Raw genomic sequence first — 12737 nt, 5'->3', positions numbered from 1 at the left:
ATGCGCCCTTGACTTGATCAAATGTATGTTTGCTAATTTATTTTTGAAGTGTGTTTGCTCCTACTATCTTATTATTCCTTAGCTAATTATGTTTTGGAATCCGGTGGATGCAAAGGAATTTCACCATAAGAAGGTGCTAACCTTTTGACAGGGAAAACATAAATAAAAATGAAATGGCTATTCTGAGATTTCTTAACAGGTTCCAAAGTGACAGACATTGCTAAATCAGATTACATACTATTCATAAAGATAACCCTCCATTGCATTATACCTATTAAGACTTAAGATGAAACACTTCATTGAATGCATTTTTCTGATATTGTTCTGCGGAAATGCACGAGCATTCTGCTAGAGGATGTAGACATAATCATGTACTCCCTCTGTCTGGAATTACTTGTCGCAAAAATGAATAAAAATGGATGTATTTAGAACTAAAATATGTCTAGATATATCCATTTATCTGACAAGTAATTCCCGATAGAGAGAGTATTATATTATCCTTAGTATGAACGTGTTTCTAAATAGTTTTTCTTGCTCAGACATGTGTTAGATTCAACACGACATCTCTAAAGTTTTGCGTGAAGCAAGATATTCAGATGTCGACAACACTTTTTGATAGCTGGGGGAGGGGTATGAGATGTGGAAAACGCCCCAACGACCGGCTAGCCGTGTGGGAGAGCATGACACGATTGGCTGTGCGAAAAGAGAGTTAGAGAAGTTGCTATATTTTTCTTATTTATCATCTTCAATTAAAAAGAAAGGAGCGACTATTTATGTGATGAAATTAATATCACATAACTTAACAAGTCAATTTGAGAGGATAGACCAAAAGGTTATGTATAAATGAGCTAAGTATTTTATAGCTCTTGGAATGCCCAACAACATATATCATATATATTTTTCATGGTAATGCACGGCATTTAACTAGGAGACATTTTATCTGCCTTATTGGCTGGGGGCGTCATTGACAACACATGCCTCCTCCTTTTGATTGCGGTGGTGAATCAACATGAACATGTGGGGTGGGGATGAGGGTAGAGAGCAGGGCAGCTGGCGGGGAACTTCTCCTTGACGGTCCGTGGGGAAGTACGGTGTGAAGAAGAGAGGGCACCATGGCGAAGGTGTGGTGGGAGTCATCCGGTTTGAAAGGAGAGGGCTCCAACGAGAAATGTCCCGCTATGGTGAGAAATCGAGGGAAGGGGAGGGTCCGACAGGCAGAAAAAGGGAAGCGTGCCTCGTGGGGTGGAGTTTTTGTGTTGGGTCCATGTATTGGAAATAACATGATGGATAGTCCGTACAACCACATTTCTTTCCCACACATAGTCTAAATTTGGAGCAGCCGGACAATACCAATTGAACTTCGAGGAGCCAGCTGGGTGTGCATACATGCCCAGACATATGAGGAAAAAATTAGCTTCGATCGTAGAGACAATCTTAATCATTTGTTTCATTCATATATATGCATTGTGTCTTTTTAAAAATAATAATATACATTGTAGCCCGTAGCAACGCACGGACATTCTAATAGTAGGCCTGAAAGCCCACTTGCACTGATATTTCAGTACCACCAGATCCCGGTGTCCAATGTCAAACTCATCGCTGCCCTCAACTCACTGACTGAACTGTGGGCCCGGGGAAACACTGCACCGGCATTTCCCGGCCGCCCACCAGTCTGCAGTAAAGCCTCACGTCACAGCCGTACACGTCGGCCTTAACCGGTACCGCCGCTACACACACAAGCGAGAATCTCTCCACTTCACTAGCAGGTGGGCCCAAAAATTGCAGTGAACAGCTCGGTCCACTTGTCAGCGACATGCTCCGGGAGCGAGCTCGAACTCACCGCGTCGCCGTGGCACCGGCGGAGGGTCGTCTCCGCCGGAAATTAAAATCCGCAGAGCAACGAGAGGGGAGGAAAGAAAGGAGCACGAGGCGTAAAAAAGCCCAGGCGCTCCCCTCCCCCCACCCCCACGCGTACAAACGGCTGCCAGCTCCACGCGAGCCACCACCCTCCCGCCCCGCCCCGCCCCCAAAACCCTAGCTAGCCCCCGCCTCTCCCCCGCCGCGGCGCTCGGAACCGCGCCGGGATCCAGGAATGGCGTCGGCGGACATGTTCCCCAACGTCTCCTTCTCCGACGTCAACGCCGCCGCCTCGCAGGAGGCCGCCGGGAAGGCCGTGTTCGGCCTGGACCCCGCCACCGGGGCGGTGCGCCTCAGTCTCGTCAGGCCCGGCGCGGAGCAGGCGTTCCAGATCGACCTCTCCGACGCGCAGGTACGAGCCGTGGTCTCCGTGATTTGGGGAGGAGTGGTGCGGCGGGGGTGGTCTGGGTGCGGCTGGGCTCGAATTCGTGTGGTTCTGAGGGGCGCGTGCCGTTGCTGCGGGTTCGGATGAGTAATGTTTCTGGTTCTGCAGATATTCAAGCTGGGGCCGATGGAGTGGCTCTGCGTGAGCGGCGAGACCGAGGCCAAGGCTGGCGTGGAAGAGGTACTCTTCAGTTGCTCCGTTGGGTTCTAGTTAGTTTCGTGCCTCTGTTGGATGTACGGTGTACCCCAGTTGAAAATGTGTCGTGCTAGCTTCGCCCAGTTTTCTGTTTAAGGATTGGTTATTGCAGGGTAGATGATATCGAGGTAGGGAATCAATCAATTTCCCCTAGAAATTCTCGAGTGGTGATTTGGTGAATTTTGAAAATATTAGTTCTGTATCATGGCACGAATAATGCAGATTCCATGGTATTTTGTATTCCGTGACACACTATTTTTGGCACGTTTTATGCTAATAGTAATAGTGACTTGATCAATAGTAGATGAAATTGTAGTATGATCTAAGCATGGCTCTTCTAAATGCACTTTAACGTAGCTTCAAATTTGTATAAAAAAGCAACAAATCTCGACACCTTTTTCTGTTTGCAAAGGATTGTGGTGCTAGCTATTCTGGAGTAGAGCCTAATAAAACTCTGAATACTTTGTCTTGATTTGGTGTAAAGATGGATCCCGTGCCATGTAACACTTCTCTGTTGCCACCCTCTTGATACCTCGCTAAATTTCCTCCACGTGGGCTAGTGTTGAAGTTCTATGAATATTTGTTAATAATTTTCTGGCCCTGTATATTGGAACTTTCTTGTAGTACATATGAAATGGCTTCATGTTAACTCTCAGTTCTTTGAGGCAGAAATTGTTTTCAAGAGCAATTAAGGTTGTTCTTAGGACAGAAGCTGAGAGCAAAGCCTTCTCTCTAGCTTTTCAACGATGGAAACAACAAACTATTAGTGGAAAAGCTGGTTTGTCCTTTCATTTCTCCTTTCATTTCTTGTTTCTGATAATTTAAGTAGTATATTTGTTGCATTATCTTGGAGTATTTCTCTTAATGTTAGTTTGTATTAGAGTCTCATGCATGCCATCAGCTCCATCTGCAGTATATAAACAGTCAATAGTGACCCTCAAATACAAGACAAGTTCCTTTTCTTTTACATTCTAGCTACCACTGCAGTTTGACACATTATTCTAACACTAGCTGAACGATGCCATCTCCCTCCCCTGCCTTTGGTAGGCACATTTAGAACTAGCACATTTTAATGCTTTATGAATGCATGTAAAACATGCATGATGAATTCACTAAAAGTATGTACATCTTTGGTATATCTTGTTTCTGTGTGGCACTGGCACCTGAGAAATAGCCGTGACTTGTTCATCGAATAACTTACACCAGAAATGATGCCACAAATTCAATTTTTCCTTTCTCTTTGGTGGAAAAATAACCATAGCTTCTTAGCATGTCTAACATATTGCTGGTTATCTGACAGGTGAATCATTGGAGAATGGATCAATAGTGGCTTGCAAAAGTAAATTTGATACAAAAATTGAGGCATCATCAGCACAGATGTATTTCCACTACTATGGCCAGCTATTACATCAGCAAAATATGTTGCAAGATTTTGTGAGGACAGGTCAATATCTCTACCTGACGTTAAATACTCAACTAAATTTACACTGTGTATGAAGTTTGAGAAATGTTTACCTTTTTTGAACTAAAATTTTCAGTTATTTGATTCAGTTATCAACATGACATTAAACTCGTCTTCTGCATATATATAATAAGTGCATTTTCTTTCGCTCCAGGAACATACTATGCTGCTGTAATGGAAAACCGGGCCGACTTCGAGGGTAAAGTTGTGGTTGACGTTGGAGCTGGTAGCGGTATTCTTTCGTTATTTGCTGCACAGGTGCGCTCGAAGCTTCTTCATTGGTTCTTTGACTTTTGTCATTTTGTGTCTGATAACATAACAGGTGCTGTTTGTCATGTAAATGTCAGGCTGGTGCCAAACATGTCTATGCAGTTGAGGCATCTGAAATGGTTGAACATGCCCAACGGCTTATTTCTGGGAACCCATCGTTTGGGCAACGAATCACGGTTTGTTTTATATGAGTTGGATTCAATATGTTCCTTTTCAGTCTTTCCTTTGACTCTACTGAAACTGCACATCCCCCTCTTCTAAATAGATCATCAAAGGCAAAGTCGAGGAAGTTGAACTTCCAGAAAAAGCTGATATACTGATTTCTGAGCCTATGGGTATGGTTCTCAGCTAATTTTCTGGACGGTTCTATCCTTTTGTGCTTTGTCTATCTGTATGCATACCAATTAGTATATATTTTTAGCAATGTTCAATGCACACCTGTTGATATATTGAGAAGTGAGAACTCCTGTGTTTGTCTCAGCCCTTGGTAGCTCTAAACGACACATACTAGAGTACATTATAAACTGCTCCAAAGTGTAATGGTTATAACCTGTGGACTATTTTTGAAGACAAGGTCCTGCTGTATGTTTGATTCAGCAGTTTATTGTAGCATGGTTGAAATTTCAGGTCCAAAGTACTGTAATTTGAGTATTTGACACATAGCACTAGCAGCTTCGCATAGTTGTCATAGCAGGATCACACCTTAACAATTTGCATACTGCTAGCATTCTGAAGTTAGAAATTTGGAATACTAATTCAAAAGTTGATAGGCCCTTAGAATGATTAAATGTCTCCAGAGAATCAGGTATCACGTTTTGATCTAGCCCATTTTCTAGTGCAGGTTTTTGGTTTGTCTGTATGTTTTTGTTCAAAATGTGTTTGTGTTCCAACATTCACTTGTGCGCTCATTATTTTGAGGAATAATAAAATCATTATTTAGTTTATTTTCTGAAATTTGTATTTATGATTTATTATCATAATGTTTTGTAGGAACCCTTTTGGTGAATGAAAGAATGCTGGAGTCCTATGTCATAGCTAGGGACAGATTCCTTGCTCCAGATGGTAAAATGTTTCCAACAACTGGAAGGTGTGTTTCTTATGATTAACTCTGGATCATAATTACTTTTGGCATCTGTCTCCACTTCTCAGTTATTCTGTGTATGGTTATATATTTTCCAATTGAATCATTATTATCCTGTGCTCTTAATCAATTGTTCTTTAGCATTTCTTCTTTTCTTCATGCATGTGCCTGGCTTTTTTCTCCTTGAAAAAGGGGCACTTGCATTAGTTAATCATCCTTAGTAGCCTCCCTCATGGACAGCCCAGTCTTTCGGGCTCGGTCCACAGGCCTGAACTAAAACCTGACATGAATAATGAAATAAACTAATAGTGCTCAGAAATATAATGCTGAAATGGCCGGGCCAGGTTCGAGGCCCACAAAATATTGCTATGACGCCTGCCTTGCTAAAAGATTGAAGCTATAAAACGCGTTTGTGAGTTTTTGAGAAAATTTATCTGTTATATGATCAAAGAAAAATACCAGATGATGACAGTGCATTTTACATGTTCTTATAGCAAGGGATCCACCACCTATCTTGGTATATAGTCATATCATGTAACTCTGGCTAGTGCTTTGGTTCATAAGGCTGTGCTTTGTGCGACTGCATGGTTGTAACTTGGAAAATTGTTTTGGACCTTGTACACAGAATGGATGTGTTGGCAATGTTGTAAATCCATGTTGACAATACCAACAATTTATCAGCAAATAAAGAACAGGTCACACTGTATAGGCAGTCAGTTTGATAACATCTGTATTCTGGAATTGTCATACACCAATAGAACATCATATCAGAATGATGTCATTTGAAAGTTCAGAGTCATATTTTTGTGATGGATTGGAATATGTTTAAACTTTGTGCAATACTGATGTTAAATGGGTTTACAAGCAGTTTGGCTCTGCCTGAAATGTCGTAAACAACGAGCTTGCATGTATGGTTCTATAAATCATTTAAAAGTTACTCATTGCTGCTTGACTTCTTGAACATTTTCTAGGATTCATATGGCTCCATTTTCCGATGAATACCTCTATGTTGAAATGGCAAACAAGGTACTGTCATTTGCTAAACCCTACATTCTTATTATCCGGTGTTTTCTGTGGTTTTATTAATCCCACTGTATCATTTTGGTGAATTATAATAAAGCATAGTTACTGGATTTGGTGGTGTATTCGCTTCCGTGTTCTTGTTATGCGTGATATAAGATAGAACGGAACATGATATGAGGCTTCTGTGCTCAGTCATTTGTATCTATGAGATTGGTGGTTCGTTGATTTAGCTTCAAGTCCAGTCCTTCATCGGTGGATATCTTTAGCATATATAAACTGTAAAGTAGAGAGGAATGTGTGAATCCATCTCTGTTTAAAGCAACCAGCCAATCACAGGAATCCCAAGCATGTCCGACACTAAATTGTTTACAATTGAAAATCCGAAGTGTGTCCATAATTTCTGTAAATGGCATTGTTTCTTAATTTTTTTGTAAAGTTGAGCATTCATCCTTTTTGTCCTCCTGTCCTAAATGCAAAAATGGTTCTCTGCCTTTTGAACTCCCTTGTCGTCCTACCTGTCACCCAGTCAATTTTTCACTTTCTTTTCTTCATATACGCCTTTCCTAGTAATGTCATTCTACTAGCTGATTTACCTCTCCTATGCATAATTCAGCACGACTACTCCCAAGCTTAACTAGTCCTTAGTTTGTTCCAAGCATGAGGTGCATGGTACACTCATGTGAGGTTAAAAATTAATCTTTACGAGAATGCATGAGTAAATGAATGCATAAGGGGCAATATAGTCTTTTTCATTTGGTGCCTTGGTGGAAGTGCGGAAATTCAGGATATCAAGTAATGTGAAATGGAGGGAGTATTTAAGACCTCAAAAATGACAAGAATCTAATCAGGACGGTCGCAGCTTAAAAATGCAAACTAATATAAAAAGCAGCACAGTTGTTGTGTAATGGTACTCCCTCTGTTTGGAAATGTTAGATGTCGCGCTTTTGGAGATTTAACATTCATCAACAATTAGTTCAACAATATGTAGATCACATGATACAGAAGTTATACCGTTGGATTCATTTTCATCGTTTCCAACAGTAACAGTTTTCTAGACACTTTTGGTTCGTTTTCACCGCTCTTTCCAACGGTATTAATTTTACATCACATACGTATATTGGTTGAACTAATTGTTGGTGAAAGATAAATCTTGGAAAGCGTGGGCATTCCAAACTGGTGGAGTGCTAACTACCATCTCTGCAGGATTTGCTTTGCGTTTATCTTTTTACTGAAAAGAGTAATCCAGGTCTCTCTGAGTTCTGCATTCTTATCTTGAGTTTTGGTGTACTTTGCAGTCTCTCTTCTGGCAGCAGCATAACTTCTTTGGTGTTGATCTTACACCCTTGCATGGCTCAGCGTTTGACGGATACTTTTCACAGGTGCACACTACTTGATCTTACTAGTTAGCATTTTGCATTTCACTGCAGCTAGCCATGGTAAATTGATTGCTAAATGCGTGTTTTCATGTTGTCTGTAATTTTTTTTTTAGCTACCTCTGTAAGCATGTTTCTTCCCGCACCATACTTTAGACTGGAATTGCATTGACACTCAGTGTCACTAGTAAATACTTATTTGAGCCGTTTGTAGTTGATCGTTGGTTTTGCTTTCATCATGGATAATCAGGTGCTTCAGCTTCTTGCCTCATGTTTTGTTGAAAAGAACCTACTATTCTCCAATATATTTGTATTTAGACACTTAGTATAGTAAGAATGGAATACCCGTAACAAGTTGATCTGTGAAATGTTTTGCTTTCTGTTTCCGACTAGCTAATTGATAAAATTAATCGTAATCTGTTTCTCATGGATCTCGTAGGTTATCTGGCCGTGATCCGATCTTACCAGTTAATTGCTAAAATTACTCGTGCTTTATTTCTTATGGATTTCGCAAGTTACCGTACTGAGATGAACACTCTGGCTATTTCTTTCATGATTCCTGCTCGGTTCTGATGCGGTTGAAGGCTTGAAGCATGCCATTATTATATTTTTGCTACTTTGGTACTTTGTATATGGCCCAAGAATGAGTGCTATTGTTCTGAGCGACTGTTTCTTATTGTCGAATCTAAATGTGTTTGTAATTCTCATGTAGCCCGTGGTGGATGCATTTGATCCAAGATTGTTGGTTTCTCAATCTACGTATCATACACTTGATTTCACTACCATGAAGGTGAGATACATTGAGATGATATTGAAGTTAATTGCATTTTTTGTGGAAGTTATTGTTTGTACAAAATGTGGCATCATCGTATTTCATTTTCAGGAAGAGGACCTTTACGAGATTGATATTCCCCTGAGTTTTGTATCCTCTGTTGGTACTAGGGTGCATGGGCTAGCCTGTTGGTTTGATGTGCTGTTCAACGGGAGGTCAGTATATTTTGATCTGTTAGTATTATTTTTCTGGGTGCTGTATTGCATTAATAGTTCTGTATTCAATCCCTTTATTCATTACCCTGGTATTAAAAATCTGGTATGTTTAATGTAGCACTGTGCAAAGATGGCTTACCACTGCTCCTGGCTCCCCTACGACTCACTGGTACCAGTTGCGATGTGTACTTGCACAGCCATTATATGTCATGGCTGGCCAAGAAATAACCGGCCGCCTGCATTTGGTGGCCCACAGTGCGCAAAGCTACACAATATACTTAACAATGTCAGGTTGGACACCCTTTTATTCTTTTTTTACTACTAGTAGTCAAATCAATTGGTCTTGAATTTATGAAGCTCATCGTTCCTGTGGTCTTCTGATTCTTACTGGAAGCCAAAATGTGGGGTGTGGGTGCGGACCCAGGCGGCATCCTGCAGACATCCACTGCCAAGCTCGAACTCAAGGAGCCTTACTACAGGCTGTCTCAACCACAAGCTTATATGCCACAAGACCAACAGCAGCCACCGTTGTCATCTTTGCAGGCGCAAGTAAGTTGTTCGCAAATAGTTTTCAACAGTTATCTTCACATTGTATACTGTGATCGTACATCTCTGTTTATGACGGAACATCGACAACACTAGAAATACCACCATATGGCTATTCCCTGCCAAGGCACATGACCCTGCATTGTTCTAGTTTTGCTTCTATGGATAATACCTTTGTATGAGTCCCCATGCTTTCAGGATTGTTTTGTTTCCACGTAACAACCTTCACAATCACATTTCTTTTGTTTTACTGCACCTAACATGTGTACTGTACACAGGGATCTGGGCAGCAGATGCAAGATGGTCTCAGCCCTGGCATCACTGTAGATCAGGAGAGGGACTCCGCAGCCTTCACTTGACAGGTCTGAAAGCTGTGCCGCATGCTTTGCTTCCTGCAACGAGAGCTCAGGTCTGTACAACAACGAGAGCTGCCAATGGCTAACATTGCGTCCAGTTGCGGTAGGAGATCATCATGTCCGAGTTGTGCAGCTAAACGTGCTCGTCCCTGCCCCGCTATTTGATGTCAGAAAACAATAATAGTGATCGAACCGCAAGTCGAAGCTAGAAGACATCTAACAGAGAAGAGGGTTGTACGTTCTTATGTATAATTCTACAAATTGATTGTTGCGCGTGGGAGTAGAATATTGATAGAATGATAGTCATCATTGTTGTCCGCTTGCTCAAACTTAATAACAAGTAAAAGGTGAGCCCAGTTTTCTCCGTTAATAACTTCTAACTGGTCCGGTTTAGCTTCCCAGACTGCTGTTTTTATGCTGCATTGTGCTTGGTTCAATTTTTTGGGTCTAGTTTGAAGAGAAGTTTAATGCTAGATGGTGCACATGCTTCGCTTGCGGCGGACCCAAGAGCCAAGATGAAGGGATCATTCCTTTCGCCCATGGATCTTGCCAACATTCCCCGCTAAAAAGGATCTTTGCTAACATCAGTCAACTGTCCGGCACAATCTGGCAATGCCAGCTGCAGATAGGGGTTGGCTTTGGCGGTTACTGTTGCACAATCTGCTGCAACCAGTTAATTAGTGGAAACAATCACGACATGTCGATTGTTACCTTTCTGTTTCGGGGTCTACAGTGTGGCGAAGATCTTGTTCCAGCCCGTAGGGGCCGTAGGGCGGGAGATCCAATGCGACGCCGCGCGCAGGGGCTGCGTGAAAGTGGTGAAGACCCGACACATCACACACGTGAAGTGCGCGGTGGCGCAGTGTGATGATCACACGAGCGCATCAACGTGCCGGTGACGGAACTTCCTTCCTTCGTATGGTTCGGTCTACCGAGGCGTTTGATTTCCCTGGCACGAGGAATGAACCGCCCTTTGGTTGCTCAAAAACAAGACGACGCTGCTCAACCACCGTGACAAGAAGTGTTCGTACACTGATAAAAAAGAAGTGTTCGTACATCATTCATGTGAAAATAGTGTCCCTGCAGAATTCGCAGCTTACTTTTCAGGCAAAGCCGCATTATCCAATAAACGAAAGCTGACGGTGGACGGCCCATATCATCGCACCCAAACCCCAACAAACACACACACTTCCAGAAGGCGAAGGTCTACAAATATCACACAGCGGGAACATATCTAGTGATACCAATCATCACATGATACCATATCTCAAAACTCAAAATTTGTGTTCCAAATTTTTTTGAAAAAAATTATGAATGTTCATAAGACATGTGTCTATCACCCCTAAAAATTTCAAATCCAAACCCGGAATATATATTAAGAAACAAGAAAGACAAATCTACATGTGAATAGTGCCATATTTGCTTCTGTCTTTTGTGACACTATTCATGCAGAATTTGTCTTTTTTATTGGGTCTATCTAGGTCTTAGTCGACTCAGTCAGATGACATCATCTAATAATAGCCCAGCCCATTTTTTATTTCTCATTTAGTCTGCTACTTTTCTAGTATTGTTGGGCCGGCCCTGCTATTGCGTCTAATGCCTTTGTCAGTTTCTCACGTTGCTCTGTGCCTTTAGGCCAGCGTTTTTTTGAGTCCATCGAGAGTTTCTGGAGATGCTGCTCGTTCTGGCACACAGGCCGGGTCAGTAGTAAGTTTGCATGATTTCCTTCCATCCGTTTTTTTGTTTATGTTTAGTTTTTCTTTTTTTCCTATTGTTTGTTAAACGTTCATTTCCTTTGAAAAATTAGTTATCAGCTCACTGTAAAAAGAAATGGAAGCATTTTGTTTACATTTATCATGATATTTTGGAAAATTTGCTCGTTTATTCTTAATATTATTCATCATGTGTTGGAAAAAATGTTCTTAAAAAACATCATGTATTTTGAAAAATGTTCACGTGTGTTTTCAAAAAGAAAAACTCAAAATGCACCAAAAAATAAAATAAGCATAAAAAATATAAAATAATAATAATAATAATAATAATAATAATAATAATAATAATAATAATAATAATAATAATAATAATAATAATAATAATAATAATAGTAGTAGTAGTAGTAGTAGTAGTAGTAGTAGTAATAATAATAGTAACAACAACAACCACCACCACCACAAGAACAATAGCAACAACATGCAGCTGTAGTCATGGCGACATTGTGTCTAGTGAAAAGATATGCAATTGCCCCCTTCCTGACAAAAACATCACTGAGTTGCAGTTGCATTGAAGACATGCAATTGCAGTCGGAGGAGACACTTGCAGTTGCGTGCCTAGTGGTAGAGATGCAACTACCCCCTCCCCGACAAAAACACCACAAAGTTGTAGTCACGTTGAAGACATGCAATTGCAGTCGAGGGCAACACTTGCAGTTGCGTGTGTAGAACAAGACGTGCAATTGCGCCCCCCCCCCCCCCCCCCCCCCCCACACACACAAAACAACACTAAGTTGTAATCGTGTTGAAGACATGCAATTGCAGTCGGAAGCGACACTTGCAGTTGCGTGCCTAGTGACAGACATGCAACTTTCCCCTTCGACCAAACACTAGTAAGTTGCAACTGAGCTGAAGATATGCACTTGCAGTCGGGGCGACACTTATAGTTGACCGACAAGAAAATACTTTTAATAAAAAGGAAAAAAGAAAGGTAAGTTGCACGCGGATGACATACATATACAATAGCGTGTGGCTGATGCGCATGCAACTCCGTATGATCGATGGATGTGACCGATGACAATACTCTTGAAAAGAAAAGAAAAGGTTGCATACCGATAGTTGACATGTAATTACGCACAAAAACAAATCGTGTGGTACTCCCTCCGTTTTTAAATATTTGTCTTTCTATAGATTTTAAATGATCACCACGTACGGATGTATATAAATATATTTTAAAGTATAGATTCACTCATTTTGCTTCGTATGTAGTCATTATTTAAAACCTCTAAAAAGACAAATATTTAAGAACAGAGGGAGTAATATTTATGAAAAAACAAAAACTAATAGAAAAACAGAAAAAGAAATGGGAAAAGGAAAAATGGGAGCAAAGCAAGTAAACAACCCAAAGCGAAAGCAGCAGGAAGCAACGACAA

General features: G+C 41.1%; 1 protein-coding gene across 1 annotated transcript; it reads left to right on the top strand.

Annotated features, from left to right (window-relative positions):
• The first annotated feature begins 1964 nt into the window (after positions 1–1964).
• LOC125535731 (probable histone-arginine methyltransferase CARM1) lies at positions 1965–9965 on the top strand. The gene is made up of 15 exons (XM_048698796.1): positions 1965–2269; positions 2411–2482; positions 3167–3275; positions 3798–3941; positions 4114–4217; positions 4307–4405; positions 4495–4564; positions 5220–5316; positions 6282–6336; positions 7629–7712; positions 8419–8496; positions 8590–8693; positions 8812–8984; positions 9088–9242; positions 9518–9965. The coding sequence occupies exons 1-15, from the start codon at positions 2093–2095 to the stop codon at positions 9596–9598; spliced, it is 1602 nt and encodes a 533-aa protein (XP_048554753.1). The 5' UTR covers positions 1965–2092; the 3' UTR covers positions 9599–9965.
• Positions 9966–12737: the final 2772 nt, after the last annotated feature.

Source organism: Triticum urartu, chromosome 2, assembly GCF_003073215.2.
Source record: "Triticum urartu cultivar G1812 chromosome 2, Tu2.1, whole genome shotgun sequence".
NCBI classification, from domain to species: Eukaryota; Viridiplantae; Streptophyta; class Magnoliopsida; order Poales; family Poaceae; genus Triticum; species Triticum urartu.
This window is presented reverse-complemented; position numbering and strand designations above follow the sequence as displayed.

Bases quoted from the DNA above. Each gene is read 5' to 3' on its own strand.
- LOC125535731 (XM_048698796.1), top strand. From the start codon at position 2,093: ATGGCGTCGGCGGACATGTTCCCCAACGTCTCCTTCTCCGACGTCAAC. The intron at 4,565-5,219 runs GTATGGTTCTCA...AATGTTTTGTAG, and splicing joins ACTGATTTCTGAGCCTATGG to GAACCCTTTTGGTGAATGAA. The intron at 7,713-8,418 runs GTGCACACTACT...ATTCTCATGTAG, and splicing joins TTGACGGATACTTTTCACAG to CCCGTGGTGGATGCATTTGA.